Source organism: Schistocerca cancellata, chromosome 3 (assembly GCF_023864275.1).
Source record: "Schistocerca cancellata isolate TAMUIC-IGC-003103 chromosome 3, iqSchCanc2.1, whole genome shotgun sequence".
Lineage (NCBI taxonomy): Eukaryota > Metazoa > Arthropoda > Insecta > Orthoptera > Acrididae > Schistocerca > Schistocerca cancellata.
The window spans coordinates 680308664-680327226 of record NC_064628.1 but is presented as its reverse complement, the minus strand read 5'-3'; the positions used below and the strand labels follow the sequence as shown (position 1 = coordinate 680327226).

Below are 18563 nucleotides of genomic sequence, written 5' to 3'. Positions count from 1 at the left end.
GGGCCAAGATTCGACGGGTCTTCGGCTATCGGACCCCTGCCAGCGTCCCTGCGCTCTCACTGAATGGAGCAGTTTGTACTGACTCCGACGTCATTGCAAACCGCTTAGCAGAGCATTTTGCTATGAGTTCCGCTTCTACGAATTACCCCCAGGCCTTCCGCTCCATTAAAGAGCGGATGGAACGTCGGAGCCTTTCTTTTCGCACCAACGCTTCTGAACCCTACAACGCTCCATTCAGTGAGTGGGAATTTCAGAGTGCCCTTGCCGCTTGCCCTGATACCGCTCCCGGGCCAGATCGCATCCACTGTCAGATGCTGAAACACCTTTCAGTGGACTGCAAGCGACGCCTCCTCGACCTTTACAACCGTCTCTGGGTCGAGGGTGAGTTTCCATCGCAATGGCGGGAAAGTATTGTCATCCCCATTTTGAAACCTGGAAAGAACCCTCTGGAGGTGGACAGCTACCGCCCCATTAGCCTCACCAACGTTCTTTGTAAGCTTCTCGAACGGATGGTGAGCCGGCGCTTAAATTGGGTACTGGAGTCTCGGGGCCTTCTGGCTCCGTCTCAGGGTGGGTTCCGGAAAGGCCGCTCCGCCGCCGACAATCTGGTGAGCCTGGAGTCGGCCATCCGTACTGCCTTTGCCCGCCGTCAGCACCTGGTCGCTGTCTTTTTCGACATGCGGAAGGCGTACGATACGACATGGCGTCATCACATCCTTTCTACGCTTCATGGATGGGGTCTTCGGGGCCCTCTGCCGATCTTTATCCGCAATTTCCTGTCGTATCGTACCTTCCGCGTGCAAGTCGCAGCCTCCTATAGTTCCACCCACGTCCAGGAGAACGGTGTGCCACAGGGTTCTGTTTTAAGTGTCTGTCTGTTTTTAATAGCCATTAACGGGCTCGCTGCGGCCGTGGGAAATTCTGTCTCTGCTTCCCTGTATGCTGACGACTTCTGCCTTTATTACAGCTCTACTGGCATTGCAGCTGTTGAACGTCAGCTACAGGGCGCTATCCGTACAGCGCAGTCTTGGGCTGTAGCGCATGGGTTTCAGTTTTCGGCAGCCAAGACCCGCGTTATGCATTTCTGCCGGCGCCGAACAGTCCATCCTGAGCCGCGGCTTTATCTTGGCGACGAACTCCTTGCTGTGGTGGAAACCCACAGGTTTTTGGGGGTGGTTTTCGATGCCCGGTTGACTTGGCTGCCTCATATCCGGCAGCTTAAACAGACGTGTTGGCGGCATCTCAACGCTGTGAGATGCTTGAGCCACACCCGCTGGGGCGCCGACCGCTCTACCCTGTTGCGGCTCTACCAGGCGTTAATCCAGTCCCGTCTGGATTATGGGAGCCTGGCTTATGGCTCAGCATCCCCATCTGCGTTACGGGTGCTGGACCCAATTCTCCACAGCGGGATACGCCTTGCCACTGGTGCTTTCCGCACCAGCCCTGTGGACAGTGTGCTAGTGGAGGCAGGTGTACCCCCACTGCGGTTCCGGCGCCAACGTTTGCTGGCCGCTTATGCTGCCCATGTTCTAAGCTTGCCCGGGCATCCAAATTATCGTGTCCTGTTCCCGCAGTCAGTCGTCCATCTGCCAGACCGTCGGCCCCGGTCGGGTTGTCCGATCGCCGTACGCGTCAAGGAGCTTCTCTGTGGGCTTGGGTTTTTCCCTGTTCCACCTCCTTTCCGGGCGCCTCTGCGTACACCCCCGTGGTGTGTTCCTCGCCCTTGCCTTCGGCTCGACTTGGCACAGGGCTCGAAGGACTCGGTCCCTCCAGAGGCCTTCCGCCGCCGCTTTTATTCCATCCTGGCCACGTATCAGGGTTCTGGAATTGTTTACACCGACGGTTCGATGGTTGCTGGTCGTGTCGGGTATGCGCTAACTCTAGGGGATCATTCCGAACAACGGTCCTTGGCGGCTGGCTGCAGCGTTTACACTGCTGAGCTAGTCGCCATCTTTAGAGCCCTAGAGTATATCCGCTCCTGCTCAGGTGAGTCCTTCGTTATCTGTAGCGATTCCCTGAGCGGTTTACGAGCTCTCGACCAGTGTTTTCCTCGTTCCCGTCTGGTGATGGCCATTCAAGAGTCCCTGCATACTCTTGCGCGTTGCGGCCGCTCTGTGGTCTTTGTGTGGACCCCCGGTCATGTCGGTATCCCGGGCAATGAACATGTTGACCGCCTGGCGAAAGAGGCCACGAATAAACCATCTCTGGATGTTGGCCTCCCAGAGGCTGATTTGCGGGCAGTCCTCCGCCGAAAAGTTTTTGCGCTTTGGGACGCTGAATGGCGCGATCGGATTACACCCAATAAACTCCGTGCCATTAAGGAGACGACGACTGTGTGGCGGTCCTCCATGCGAGCCAACCGCAGGGACTCAGTCGTCCTTTGTCGGCTCCGCATTGGCCACTCCCGGCTAACACACAGTTATTTACTGCGCCAGGAGGACCCTCCTGTATGTCGCTGCGGGGCGGCTTTGACGGTGGCCCACATTCTGTTGGCCTGCCCCCTTTTAGCTGTGGTCAGGCAGACATTTGCGCTGCCTGATACGCTCCCTGCCGTTTTATCCGATGACCCTGTTATGGCTGCCTTAGTTTTACGTTTTATTCGGGCAGGGAGTTTTTATTCTTTCCTCTGAGTGTTTGTTTTATTTTATTTTTTGTTTTGATTCTGGCCTTTGGCCTATGATTTTACACTGATCTTTTAATGTGTTTCTAAGTGGTTGGTTTTTCCTTTTTTATTTCTATGGTCGGCCAACCACTGTCACACTCTGTGTGGTTTTAGTTCGTTTTGTCTTGTCCTTGTCTCCGTTTCTTTTGTTCTGTATCGTCTGTGTCTATTCTGTTCCTCGTTTTTATTCTCTGTGGATGTTCTTTGTCTTTGGAAAAAGGGACCGATGACCGTAGCAGTCTGGTCCCTTTCATCCCCCAAACCAACCAACCAACCAACTGTTTTGTTTAAATATGAAGAAAACAGCGACTGAATCTCATAAATGCTCTCAATGTATGTATGGTAAGGACGCGATTAGTGAAAGAACGTGTCGTGAATGATTTCAACGCTTCAAGAACGGTGATTTTAACGTTGTAGACTGGCAAAGTGGTGAAGAAAGAATGTTTTCGAAGGTGCAGAATTGGAGACATTGCTGAGTGAAGACTCGCCTCAAACTCAAGAATTGGCATGATTAGTGGGAGTGACACAGCAAGCCATTTCAAAACGTCTCAAGGTTATGGACAGGATTCAGAAAGAAGGAACTTCAGTCCTGTGTGAGCAGAAACCAAGAGATGTTTAATGGCATTTCTGTGTTTGTGAACAGATGCTGTAGAGGCAAAAACTGAAGGGATTTCTGCATCGCATAGTGATCGGGGACAAAAAATGGGTTCCTTATGACGACCTTAAATGCAAAAAATCATGGGGATATCCTGGCCATACTTCCACTTAGACGGCCAAACCGAATATTCATGGCTCCAAGATCATGCTCTGCATTTGGTGGGACCAGTTCGGCGTCGTGTACTAAGAGGTGTTAAAACCAAATGAAACAATCACAGATGCTCGTTATCGCATGCAATTAATGTGTTTGAGCAGAGCATTAAAAGACAAACGGCTGTAATACAGCAAGAGGCACGGTAAAGTGATTTTGCAGCACGACACCACTCGACCCCATGTTGCAAAAGAGGTCAAAATATACTTGGAAACATTAACATGGGAAGTCCTACCCCACCCGCTGTGTTCTCCAAACATTGCTCCCTGTGACTATCACCTGTTTAGATCAATGGCACATGGCCTGGCTGACCAACACTTCCGATCTCATGAAGTCACAAACTGGATAGATTCGTGGATCGCTTCAAGAAGATGAAAAAGTGTTCGGGATTCATACACTGCCCAAAAATTGGGAGAAAGTAGTGCCAGCGATGGAAAACACTTTAAATGATACATAAAGTAACCAACTTGTTTCATTAAAGGATCAAATGTTGGGGAAAAAATGGGAGAAGCAAAGTTGTACACCTTGTAGTAACAAAAATTTTAGGCTGCTTACTTTGAACTCACGTTAACCTAAATTTTTGTATATATTTTGTTTCTAAGGAAGTAGCAATCACTATCAATACTGAAGTACTGTGTTCTCTGGACTAAGACTCAGATTTGGGTTTTTATCATTCACATGCTCTATTTGTAATAGTTTCATTGTTCTGTAATTGGGGTACAAAAAGTAGCGAGGGCCATTAACTAGTGTAGGCCTAAACCAGTACAAACTGAAAACCACTACAAAAAGTAAATTAGTACTCCTTGTACCAATAGACGATCTCAATGGCTGTGCACTAAATGAAGGCCCTTGACTGCTAATTTGGGCTGTACTCTTGAAACCTTCCATCAGTTATCCAAGTGATTGTCTTTGTAGTGGAAGCATGTCATCTGTACCACTGTATAATGCCTTCTGTGCTGCATGAATAGGTCCACCTGTATACAGCTATAGGTTTTGCCTGTAGCCTGAAGCTTGTCCTGCTTTTCTCCCTCAGTCCAAGCAACCACTCAAACCATGTGGAATGACATCACTTTTGTGCTATCATTAGCTACACTGAGTGAACAGGGGCTAAACAAGCAGACAGGCAGACTGTGACACCCATTTGTGGTATATAGCTTCACATAAAAAAAAATTTCCCTCTGATTTTCAGCCTTACAATAAATCAATGTGAAATGATACCATTGCCAAGTGAAATAGTAGAACATTGTCAGTCATAATTTTTTCCTTAGATTTCTTATGAAATAATTTAGCACTATGTTGCAATAGTTACCACCACCACCACCACCACCACCACCAAAGCAGTTGTGTTGTACTGCAACACTTTCATTCTTTATAGGTGAATGTCGGACATTTTATTGAAAGATTGTACACATCTTTCTATAAAAGACCCCTCCCTCTTTCAGATCAGTAGCAATGTAGTCCTCTTGCACCACATTCACGAAGCAGAAAGCTGAAAATTGCAGTCTTGGCAGATTGGATGTACATCACAATTTGATGGTAACAAGCTTCATTATTCATCAAGACAAATATTCATTAATACAAAGACATCATTTCAAAACATAATTGCATTCATAGGGTTCCGGAATAGATAAAGAGGGGAGGGGGGGGGGCGGTTGGTAAAGAACTAAGACGCCCTAGATCCACACATGGTAAGGTTCAGTCTAAATGGCAGACATAACAGGATTTTAGAGGTGAGGGGCAGTTTCTGAGGCTGCCATAGAGGCAATAGAGTGTGCTGATGATGTGATAATGAACACTATTATATGAAAGGCTGTTGTCTGTGTTTGTAACAGATAAAAGTATCCTGGTATTTATGACAGCATTAGCCTCTTCTCAAATAACACATTTCCAGAAGTGTGGGTGTGAGAGTTCAGCATTTTGTGTTTGGCATAATGCAACTTCAACATACAGATTATTCTTTCCCTTCATGCAGATACCAATGACACTACTCTGTTGGACAAGAAAAGAAGTCGGCACCAATTTAGAGAAAAACACAGCAGCATGCAAAATTTCTGAACCAGGGTAAAAGTTTCTTGTGTCATTGTACAGGGCAGACACGGAACAGATACACACTGGACAATCTTTGCCACTGACAAGTCTCTAAAACTGCAGCAAAACCCACATTCCATCTCACAGTTTTGCCAACTACTCGAGACACTGTCCAGGACCATTCTTTTTGTACATCTATACTGAAGAGCCAAAGAAACTGGTACACCTGCCCAATATTCTGTAGGGCACACAGAAGAGCTGCAACACAATATAGTATGGACTCAACTAATGTCTCAAATGGTGCTGGATTGAACTGACATCATGAAACGTACAGAGGTGTCCATAAATCTGTAAGTGTGATGGGGTGGAGATCTCTTCTGAACAGCATTTTTCAAGGCATCCCAGATACACTCAATAATGTTCATGTCTGGGGAGTTTGGTGGATAGTGGAAGTGTTTAAACTCAGAAGTGTATTCCTGGAGCCACTCTGTAGCCATTCTGGACTTGTGGAGTGCCACATTGTCCTGCTGGAATTGCTGAAGTCTGTCGGAATGCACAATGGACATGAATGGATGCAGGTGATCAGACAGGATGCTTACATATGTGTCACCTGAGAGTCATATCTAGACATATCAGGGGTCCCATATAACTCCAACTGCACATGCCCACAGCATTACAGAGCATCTGCCAGCTTCAGCAGTACTCTGCTGACATGCAGGGTCCATGAATTCATTAGGTTGTCCCCATACCTTTACACGTCCACCCACTCGATACATTTTGAAACAACTCATCCAACCAGGCAGCATGTTTCCAGTCATTAACAGACCACTGTCAGTCTTGATAGGCACAAGTGATGCCTAAAGCTTTGTCATGGAGTCATCAAGCCAGCTCTGAAAGCCCATATCAATGGTGTTTTGTTGAATGATTTGCACACTGACACTTGTTGATGGCCCAGCATTGAAATCTCCAGCAATTTGTGAAAGGGTTGCACTTCTGTCACTTTGAACAATTCTCTTCAGTCATCACTGGTCCTGTTCTTGCAGGATCTTTTCCACCCACAGCGATGTCAGAGATTTAATGTTTTGTTGGATTCCTGATATTCGCGGTACACTCATGGAAAAATCATATGGAGAAATCCCCACTTCATCACTACCTGAGAGATGCTGTGTCCCATCGCTTATGCACTGTCTATAATATCATGTTCAAACTCGCTCAAATCTTGATAACCTGCCATTGTAGTAGCATTAAGCGATCTAAAAACTGCGCCAGATGCTTGTTGTCTTGAATACACATTGTTGAATGCAGTGCTGTATTCTGCCTGTGTGCATCTCTCTGAAATTGAATACGCATGCATATACCAGTTTATTTGGCATTTCACTATATGTCTTTATCTACTCCCTGCAAGCTGCCTAGTGGTGCATGGTAGGGGTATTTTTTGTACCACTGTCACTTCCCCGTTTTCCTGCTTGTTATGTATTTTTTGCAGAAAGAACAATTGCTGGAAACCTTAATGTGGGCTCACACCTCTTTCATTTCATGGTCTTTTCAGGAGGTATACATAGGAGAAAGAAATATAATGGTTGACTCTTCTAGGAATGTAGACACTCAGAATTTTAACAGTAGACCATACCACGATGTAGAACACATCTCTTGCAGTGCACCTCTCGCAACACCACCTGCTAGAATTGGCTCAGAATCTCTGTGGCATTTTTGTGCTTATTATATCAGCCTGTAATGAAACATGCTGCTCTTCTTTGTATCCTCTCTATTTCCTCTATCAATCCTATCTCGTATGGATCCCAGACTGATGACCAGTATTAAAGTATTGGTAAAAAGGTGCTTTGTAGTTTATGTAAAGGGGATGATTTAAGAAGTGACCTGAGCAAAACTTTTGAGTTTTGCTTATTTAAAAGAAGATGAATTATTTTTTCTCACTTCACATATGATTTCTGTAAAACATAAAACAAAACAAAATATTAAAACATATTTTGTGATTACAGGGGATCTTGGAACGTCTAGAAGAGGGAGTGGTGATTGGTGATGGTGGTTTTGTATTTGCACTGGAAAAAAGGGGTTATGTGAAAGCTGGACCATGGACTCCAGAGGCTACTGTAGAAAACCCTGAAGCAGGTATGGTGTAAATCTGTACTAGCAGAAGACATGTAAAACATAGATTTGCTGTTGTCAAAATGTGTGGAATAGAATTTGGATGAAGAGTTGTTGTATGTTACAGACTAAAATTTTGGATGTTTTAAAGCTCAATACAGGTCTTTCTCACACATTAAAACATAGGAAATAGTAAAGGTAAAAATACTGACTCTCATCAGAATGAAGTCTAAATAAAAGAGGCAGTAAATAGGTAATGGGAGAGAATACAACAGCAAAGGTGTAGTAATGGAGGAATTAACTGTGCAGCAATAAGCAAAAAAATCTGTGATAAAAGTGAGAGGGAAAGATCAATCCAATAAAGCCAGTACAAATTACTTTGTCTTGATAGCAAGTATAATGCAACATATGCAAAGAACAAATTGCCACTCAGACAACATTTTGCTAAGTTATGCAAATGGTAAAACTTACCCAGGTGCCGTTTTATTGCAAAATGTTTGGCATTCCTTTTTTTTAGTATCCTGTGTTTGGCATTCCTTTTTTTTAGTATCCTGTGTTTGTAATTTTAGTGTATTTTAAGATTCATAAATTCATGAGATAATATCAAAATAGTGTAAAATGTATGGGAAACAATAGTCAAAAGCTTGCATCAGAATTTTATTTGAAACACAGAAAGTGTGGAACACGAGACAAAATGTGTGTGTACTTACTGTTATAAAAGAATTTTCTAAGTAGTTAATTACTTCACATGCACTTATGTTGGGCATTTACCATACCTAAAATTATGTAAATGTTTTACAGTATTTCTTAAATGATGTTCAGAGGCAACTGCAGCTAGAGGGAAGTGAGACAGTTAAGTTTCAGATCTCTCTTCTCTCTCTCCTAATTCAATACCTTTTATTTATTTATTTATTTATTTTTTTCAAGTTAACAATATCCATGAAAAGTTACAGAATAACATCCTGATACTAAGAATCACTTAAATTGCTACATTTCCATCCATTACTATTTCAGTACGACAGCTGCATCGTGAGTTTTTACGTGCTGGTGCAGATGTGATGCAGGCTTTCACATTTTATGCATGTGACACGAAGCTTGAAAACAGAGGTCATGATGCAGGAGAAAAATTTACAGTAAGTAAAAAAAAGGTTTCTAATAGAAATAACATTGGAAAGTTATTGTAATATGTATGACATTTTGTAATCAAAGCAGATAACTCTCAAACATCTGACCATTACACAAATATTGCGAAAGCTATATATATATATATATATATATATATATATATATATATATATATATATATTCAAAAAGAAAGATGATGAGACTTACCGAACAAAAGCGCTGGCAGGTCGATAGACACACAAACACAAACATACACACAAAATTCTAGCTTTCGCAACCAACGGTTGCCTCGTCAGGAAAGAGGGAAGGAGAAGGAATGACAAAAGGATATGGGTTTAAGGGAGAGGGTAAGGAGTCATTCCAATCCCGGGAGCGGAAAGACTTACCTTAGGGGGAAAAAAGGACAGGTATACACTTGCGCACACACACACATATCCATCCACACATACACAGACACAAGCAGACATTTGTAAAGGCAAAGAGTTTCAAATATATATATATATATATATATATATATATATATATATATATATTTTTTTTTCTAGGTATTCATACATACATAAAATTTCTGGTATAAATTTATTATTTTTCATACTCAATCCCCAAGCACATATATATATATATATATATATATATATATATATATATATATATATATATATGGTTATAATAGAAGGAAACATTCCATGAAGGAAAAATATACCTAAAAACAAAGGTGATGCGACTTACCAAATGAAAGTGCTGGCAGGTCGACAGACACACAAACGAACACAAACATACACACAAAATTCAAGCTTTCGCAACAAACTGTTGCCTCATCAGGAAAGAGGGAAGGAGAGGGAAAGACGAAAGGATGTGGGTTTTAAGGGAGAGGGTAAGGAGTCATTCCAGTCCCGGGAGCGGAAAGACTTACCTTATGGGGAAAAAAGGACGGGTATACACTCGCGCACACACACACACATATATCCATCCACACATATACAGACACAAGCAGACATATTTAAAGACAAAGAGTTTGGGCAGAGATGTCAGTCGAGGCAGAAGTGCAGAGGCAAAGATGTTGTTGAATGACAGGTGAGGTATGAGTGGCGGCAACTTGAAATTAGCGGAGATTGAGGCCTGGTGGATAACGGGAAGAGAGGATATGTTGAAGAGCAAGTTCCCATCTCCGGAGTTCGGATAGGTTGGTGTTAGTAGGAAGTATCCAGATAACCCGGACGGTGTAACACTGCGCCAAGATGTGCTGGTCGTGCACCAAGGCATGTTTAGCCACAGGGTGATCCTCATTACCAACAAACACTGTCTGCCTGTGTCCATTCATGCGAATGGACAGTTTGTTGCTGGTCATTCCCACATAGAATGCATCACAGTGTAGGCAGGTCAGTTGGTAGATCACGTGGGTGCTTTCACACGTGGCTCTGCCTTTGATTGTGTACACCTTCTGGGTTACAGGACTGGAGTAGGTGGTGGTGGGAGGGTGCATGGGACAGGTTTTACACCGGGGGCGGTTACAAGGGTAGGAGCCAGAGGGTAGGGAAGGTGGTTTGGGGATTTCATAGGGATGTACTAAGAGGTTACGAAGGTTAGGTGGACGGCGGAAAGACACTCTTGGTGGAGTGGGGAGGATTTCATGAAGGATGGATCTCATTTCAGGGCAGGATTTGAGGAAGTCGTATCCCTGCTGGAGAGCCACATTCAGAATCTGATCCAGTCCCGGAAAGTATCCTGTCACAAGTGGGGCACTTTTGTGGTTCTTCTGTGGGAGGTTCTGGGTTTGAGAGGATGAGGAAGTGGCTCTGTTTATTTGCTTCTGTACCAGGTCGGGAGGGTAGTTGCGGGATGCGAAAGCTGTTGTCAGGTTGTTGGTGTAATGCTTCAGGGATTCCGGACTGGAGCAGATTCGTTTGCCACGAAGACCTAGGCTGTAGGGAAGGGACCGTTTGATGTGGAATGGGTGGCAGCTGTCGTAATGGAGGTACTGTTGCTTGTTGGTGGGTTTGATGTGGACAGACGTGTGAAGCTGGCCATTGGACAGGTGAAGGTCAACATCAAGGAAAGTGGCATGGGATTTGGAGTAGGACCAGGTGAATCTGATGGAACCAAAGGAGTTGAGGTTGGAGAGGAAATTCTGGAGTTCTTCTTCACTGTGAGTCCAGATCATGAAGATGTCATCAATAAATCTGTACCAAACTTTGGGTTGGCAGGCCTGGGTAACCAAGAAGGCTTCCTCTAAGCGACCCATGAATAGGTTGCAATACGAGGGGGCCATCCTGGTACCCATGGCTGTTCCCTTTAATTGTTGGTATGTCTGGTTTTCAAAAGTGAAGAAGTTGTGGGTCAGGATGAAGCTGGCTAAGATAATGAGGAAAGAGGTTTTAGGTAGGGTGGCAGGTGATCGGCGTGAAAGGAAGTGCTCCATCGCAGCGAGGCCCTGGACGTGCGGGATATTTGTGTATAAGGAAGTGGCATCAATGGTTACAAGGATGGTTTCTGGGGGTAACGGATTGGGTAAGGATTCCAGGCGTTCGAGAAAGTGGTTGGTGTCTTTGATGAAGGATGGGAGACTGCATGTAATGGGTTGAAGGTGTTGATCTACGTAGGCAGAGATACGTTCTGTGGGGGCTTGGTAACCAGCTACAATGGGGCGGCCGGGATGATTGGGTTTGTGAATTTTAGGAAGAAGGTAGAAGGTAGGGGTGCGGGGTGTCGGTGGGGTCAGGAGGTTGATGGAGTCAGGTGAAAGATTTTGTAGGGGGCCTAAGGTTCTGAGGATTCCTTGAAGCTCTGCCTGGACATCAGGAATGGGATTACCTTGGCAAACTTTGTATGTGGTGTTGTCTGAAAGCTGACGCAGTCCCTCAGCCACATACTCCCGACGGTCAAGTACCACGGTCGTGGAACCCTTGTCCGCCGGAAGAATGACGATGGACCGGTCAGCCTTCAGATCACGGATAGCCTGGGCTTCAGCAGTGGTGATGTTGGGAGTAGGATTAAGGTTTTTTAAGAAGGATTGAGAGGCAAGGCTGGAAGTCAGAAATTCCTGGAAGGTTTGGAGAGGGTGATTTTGAGGAAGAGGAGGTGGGTCACGCTGTGACGGAGGACGGAACTGTTCCAGGCAAGGTTCAATTTTGATAGTGTCTTGGGGAGTTGGATCATTAGGGGTAGGATTAGGATCATTTTTCTTCGTGGCAAAGTGATACTTCCAGCAGAGAGTACGAGTGTAGGATAGTAAATCTTTGACGAGGGCTGTTTGGTTGAATCTGGGAGTGGGGCTGAAGGTGAGGCCTTTGGATAGGACAGAGGTTTCGGATTGGGAGAGAGGTTTGGAGGAAAGGTTAACTACTGAATTAGGGTGTTGTGGTGCCAGATTGTGTTGATCGGAATTTTGAGGTTTTGGAGGGAGTGGAGCTGGAAGTGGGAGATTGAGTAGATGGGAGAGACTGGGTTTGTGTGCAATGAGAGGTGGTTGAGGTTTGCTGGAAAGGTTGTGAAGGGTGAGTGAGTTGCCTCCGTCCGGGTTATCTGGATACTTCCTACTAACACCAACCTATCCGAACTCCGGAGATGGGAACTTGCTCTTCAACATATCCTCTCTTCCCGTTATCCACCAGGCCTCAATCTCCGCTAATTTCAAGTTGCCGCCACTCATACCTCACCTGTCATTCAACAACATCTTTGCCTCTGCACTTCTGCCTCGACTGACATCTCTGCCCAAACTCTTTGTCTTTAAATATGTCTGCTTGTGTCTGTATATGTGTGGATGGATATGTGTGTGTGTGCGAGTGTATACCCGTCCTTTTTTCCCCATAAGGTAAGTCTTTCCGCTCCCGGGACTGGAATGACTCCTTACCCTCTCCCTTAAAACCCACATCCTTTCGTCTTTCCCTCTCCTTCCCTCTTTCCTGATGAGGCAACAGTTTGTTGCGAAAGCTTGAATTTTGTGTGTATGTTTGTGTTCGTTTGTGTGTCTGTCGACCTGCCAGCACTTTCATTTGGTAAGTCATATATATATATATATATACTTGGGGATCGAGTATGAAAAATAATAAATTTATACCAGAAATTTTATGTATGTATGAATACCTAGAACATGTCTGACAGAAGAGTTAGAAATTGTTGATGATAATTAGTCCTCTGCTGCAGTATAGTCTAAATGCCAAGATGCTGGATAAACTACTGAGCTTATTATGACTCCTCCTAATCATCTTCCTAGTTAAAATTGCATTTCATAATGTGTGTGGTTTCTCTTTCTTTGCTTTATTCCCCTTCCAACTCCAATTAGTTTGATACATGGATGTGTCCAGTGAGGGACAGGAGAGGGCAAGAAGCTTCCCACTCCCCACTAGCAAACAATTTTGACTTTCGCAAAGTTAACTCGTATGTTGCCCATCACACAGACTGAATTCTCAGGCCAGTAGCAGAACAAAGAAAACTGTGAAACACACAATGAATATAGATGTGTAACAAATGTATTCAGAACCATCTGTTGTGAAATCTCTAAAATATTTTACTATTCTAATTATTTATCCATGTAATTGAAAATGTTAGGTGGTGGTAGTTTCCAAAAGGCCGCAGTGGTGTCATACTTTAATTTGTGATGTTTTTTCCTCATTATACCAGCCAGTGTAAAAAACTACTAAAAATAATAATGTATTAAGTATTTGTATGTATCTGAATGTTACCTGCTAGAGATTAAAATTTATAAATTTCATCCTAACTATACTTTGTTCAATAGGCCTACATTATAAACAGTTTAAAGTTTACTTTTCAAGAAAATGAGAGTTGCATCCTCCACACCACCTCCTTTCACAGGCTGAAGAGCCAAGGTGGCACTTGAAAAATTTTGGAAATGTGAAAAATTATTTCACTTATCGGATGTGGCACAAATGATTTGTTTTAATTGTTTGTAATAACCTACCAAACAGGCCACCTAAGATTTATTTAACTTTCTCTTTCGTGATCCTGAATGGAAATTGCCATTTTTTTCCCCTGCATACAGGTCTATTAATATATGCAGGAACATAGGAAATCCAGTATTGGTAATTCAAAATTGATAATCGTACTGCATGAGCAAAATGTAAATCACATTTTTGCATCTAATGACATTCTACATTTTAATATTGGAGAAAGATCAACAAAATATTTTTAGATTAAAGTTTCTTAGGAATATTAGCAGAAATGAAGTAATCGTACTATATTTATTCTCTAAAGATTTTCATTTTTTTCTTCTTTCAAGGTTTTTGCACATTCAGTCTCACCCCAGTCCAATTGTGCTTCATTTAAATAATTTTTTTTGAAGTGCTCTTTTTGGTTTACCTGAAGTTGGCAAGAGAAGTTCTTCTTTTGCCTATTTAGATAGACTGGTCTCAGTCAATTGTTGCTTCATGTAATTCATCTTTTTAGTCTCATCAAGATACCTTTGGTTTTGATTTTCCTTTTGCTTTTATTCTAATTCAAATTTTCTCCACCTTTCACATTCTTCCTTATGGATAGTACGAGAATTTGCATATGCTTGCTGTCCATATTTTGAGTTATGGGGGAACTTTCAGTGATGGCTTTTTGCAGCGTTCACAATGACATTATAGGATTTGGACTAAACAGTAGCAGAATATTTTTTAAAATCATATATGGTGAAGGAAGCAAGGGCTAACTACAGCTGTAATCTTTCCCAAGGGCATGCAGCAAATGATGATGCAGGTTTCAAAGGTAAAATAGTCCCCCATTCAGATCTCCAAACTACTCAGGAGGATGTCGTTATCAGCAGAAATGAGACCGGTGTTCTATGGATCGGAGCATGGAGTATCAGATCCCTTAATGGCGCAGGTAGGATAGAAAATTTAAAAAGGGAAATGGATAGGTTAAAATTAGATATGGTGGCAGGAGTAACAAGACTTCTGTTCAGGTGAATATAGGATTATAAATACAAAATCAGATAACGGTAATGCGGGAGTGGGTTTAATAATGAATAAAAGAATAGGAATGCAGATAAGCTACTACGAACAGCATAGTGAACACATTATTGTAGCAAAGATAAAGACAAAGATCACGTCTGACAGTAGTACAAGTTTATATGCCGACTAGCTCCACAGATGAAGAGATTGAAGAAATGTATGATGCGATAAAGGAAATTACTCAGATAGTTAAGGCAGACGAAAATTTAATAGTCATGGGTCTGGAATGCGATTGTAGGAAAAGGAAGAGATGGAAAAGTAGTAGGTGAATATGGACTGGGGTAAGGGAAGCAACCTGGTAGAGTTTTGCACAGAACATAACTTAATCAGAGCTAACACTTGGTTTAAGAATCGTGAAAGAGGGTTGTATACATGGATGAGGCCTGGAGACACCAGAAGGCTTCAGATAGATAATATAATAAGACAGAGATTTAGGAACAATATTTTAAATTGTAATATATTTCCAGTGGCAGATGTGAACTCTGACCACACTTCATTGGTTATTAACTGTAGATTAAAACTGAAGAAACTGCAAAAAGGTGGACCTGAATAAACCTGGATAAAATGAAAGAACCAGAGGCTGTAGAGTGTTTCAGAGAGATAGAGCTATAGAGAGAGATAGAGCTATAGAGAGAGATAGAGCTATAGAGAGAGATAGAGCTATAGAGAGAGATAGAGCTATAGAGAGAGATAGAGCTATAGAGAGAGATAGAGCCATAGAGAGAGATAGAGCCATAGAGAGAGATAGAGCCATAGAGAGAGATAGAGCCATAGAGAGAGATAGAGCCATAGAGAGAGATAGAGCCATAGAGAGAGATAGAGCCATAGAGAGAGATAGAGCCATAGAGAGAGATAGAGCCATAGAGAGAGATAGAGCCATAGAGAGAGATAGAGCCATAGAGAGAGATAGAGCCATAGAGAGAGATAGAGCCATAGAGAGAGATAGAGCCATAGAGAGAGATAGAGCCATAGAGAGAGATAGAGCCATAGAGAGAGATAGAGCCATAGAGAGAGATAGAGCCATAGAGAGAGATAGAGCCATAGAGAGAGATAGAGCCATAGAGAGAGATAGAGCCATAGAGAGAGATAGAGCCATAGAGAGAGATAGAGCCATAGAGAGAGATAGAGCCATAGAGAGAGATAGAGCCATAGAGAGAGATAGAGCCATAGAGAGAGATAGAGCCATAGAGAGAGATAGAGCCATAGAGAGAGATAGAGCCATAGAGAGAGATAGAGCCATAGAGAGAGATAGAGCCATAGAGAGAGATAGAGCCATAGAGAGAGATAGAGCCATAGAGAGAGATAGAGCCATAGAGAGAGATAGAGCCATAGAGAGAGATAGAGCCATAGAGAGAGATAGAGCCATAGAGAGAGATAGAGCCATAGAGAGAGATAGAGCCATAGAGAGAGATAGAGCCATAGAGAGAGATAGAGCCATAGAGAGAGATAGAGCCATAGAGAGAGATAGAGCCATAGAGAGAGATAGAGCCATAGAGAGAGATAGAGCCATAGAGAGAGATAGAGCCATAGAGAGAGATAGAGCCATAGAGAGAGATAGAGCCATAGAGAGAGATAGAGCCATAGAGAGAGATAGAGCCATAGAGAGAGATAGAGCCATAGAGAGAGATAGAGCCATAGAGAGAGATAGAGCCATAGAGAGAGATAGAGCCATAGAGAGAGATAGAGCCATAGAGAGAGATAGAGCCATAGAGAGAGATAGAGATAGAGCCATAGAGAGAGATAGAGATAGAGCCATAGAGAGAGATAGAGATAGAGCCATAGAGAGAGATAGAGATAGAGCCATAGAGAGAGAGATAGAGCCATAGAGAGAGAGATAGAGCCATAGAGAGAGAGATAGAGCCATAGAGAGAGAGATAGAGCCATAGAGAGAGAGATAGAGCCATAGAGAGAGAGATAGAGCCATAGAGAGAGAGATAGAGCCATAGAGAGAGAGATAGAGCCATAGAGAGAGAGATAGAGCCATAGAGAGAGAGATAGAGCCATAGAGAGAGAGATAGAGCCATAGAGAGAGAGATAGAGCCATAGAGAGAGAGATAGAGCCATAGAGAGAGAGATAGAGCCATAGAGAGAGAGATAGAGCCATAGAGAGAGAGATAGAGCCATAGAGAGAGAGAGATAGAGCCATAGAGAGAGAGAGATAGAGCCATAGAGAGAGAGAGATAGAGCCATAGAGAGAGAGAGATAGAGCCATAGAGAGAGAGAGATAGAGCCATAGAGAGAGAGAGATAGAGCCATAGAGAGAGAGAGATAGAGCCATAGAGAGAGAGAGATAGAGCCATAGAGAGAGAGAGATAGAGCCATAGAGAGAGAGAGATAGAGCCATAGAGAGAGAGAGATAGAGCCATAGAGAGAGAGAGATAGAGCCATAGAGAGAGAGAGATAGAGCCATAGAGAGAGAGAGATAGAGCCATAGAGAGAGAGAGATAGAGCCATAGAGAGAGAGAGATAGAGCCATAGAGAGAGAGAGATAGAGCCATAGAGAGAGAGAGATAGAGCCATAGAGAGAGAGAGATAGAGCCATAGAGAGAGAGAGATAGAGCCATAGAGAGAGAGAGATAGAGCCATAGAGAGAGAGAGATAGAGCCATAGAGAGAGAGAGATAGAGCCATAGAGAGAGAGAGATAGAGCCATAGAGAGAGAGAGATAGAGCCATAGAGAGAGAGAGATAGAGCCATAGAGAGAGAGAGATAGAGCCATAGAGAGAGAGAGATAGAGCCATAGAGAGAGAGAGATAGAGCCATAGAGAGAGAGAGATAGAGCCATAGAGAGAGAGAGATAGAGCCATAGAGAGAGAGAGATAGAGCCATAGAGAGAGAGAGATAGAGCCATAGAGAGAGAGAGATAGAGCCATAGAGAGAGAGAGAGATAGAGCCATAGAGAGAGAGAGAGATAGAGCCATAGAGAGAGAGAGAGATAGAGCCATAGAGAGAGAGAGAGAGATAGAGCCATAGAGAGAGAGAGAGATAGAGCCATAGAGAGAGAGAGAGATAGAGCCATAGAGAGAGAGAGAGAGATAGAGCCATAGAGAGAGAGAGAGAGATAGAGCCATAGAGAGAGAGAGAGAGATAGAGCCATAGAGAGAGAGAGAGATAGAGCCATAGAGAGAGAGAGAGATAGAGCCATAGAGAGAGAGAGAGATAGAGCCATAGAGAGAGAGAGAGATAGAGCCATAGAGAGAGAGAGAGATAGAGCCATAGAGAGAGAGAGAGATAGAGCCATAGAGAGAGAGAGAGATAGAGCCATAGAGAGAGAGAGAGAGATAGAGCCATAGAGAGAGAGAGAGAGATAGAGCCATAGAGAGAGAGAGAGAGATAGAGCCATAGAGAGAGAGAGAGAGATAGAGCCATAGAGAGAGAGAGAGAGATAGAGCCATAGAGAGAGAGAGAGAGATAGAGCCATAGAGAGAGAGAGAGAGAGATAGAGCCATAGAGAGAGAGAGAGAGAGATAGAGCCATAGAGAGAGAGAGAGAGAGATAGAGCCATAGAGAGAGAGAGAGAGAGATAGAGCCATAGAGAGAGAGAGAGAGATAGAGCCATAGAGAGAGAGAGAGAGATAGAGCCATAGAGAGAGAGAGAGAGATAGAGCCATAGAGAGAGAGAGAGAGATAGAGCCATAGAGAGAGAGAGAGAGATAGAGCCATAGAGAGAGAGAGAGAGATAGAGCCATAGAGAGAGAGAGAGAGATAGAGCCATAGAGAGAGAGAGAGAGATAGAGCCATAGAGAGAGAGAGAGAGATAGAGCCATAGAGAGAGAGAGAGAGATAGAGCCATAGAGAGAGAGAGAGAGATAGAGCCATAGAGAGAGAGAGAGAGATAGAGCCATAGAGAGAGAGAGAGAGATAGAGCCATAGAGAGAGAGAGA

At 43.6% G+C, this 18563-nt stretch overlaps 1 protein-coding gene across 1 annotated transcript in view; it reads left to right on the top strand.

The window, feature by feature from the left end:
- Nucleotides 1-18563, top strand: part of LOC126175658 (betaine--homocysteine S-methyltransferase 1-like) — a 79039-nt gene that overhangs the window by 33768 nt on the left and 26708 nt on the right. The window contains exons 2-3 of the mRNA XM_049922566.1: nt 7499-7628; nt 8619-8737. Coding sequence (XP_049778523.1) covers nt 7499-7628; nt 8619-8737 — 249 coding nt within the window. The remainder of the gene's footprint in view (nt 1-7498; nt 7629-8618; nt 8738-18563) is intronic.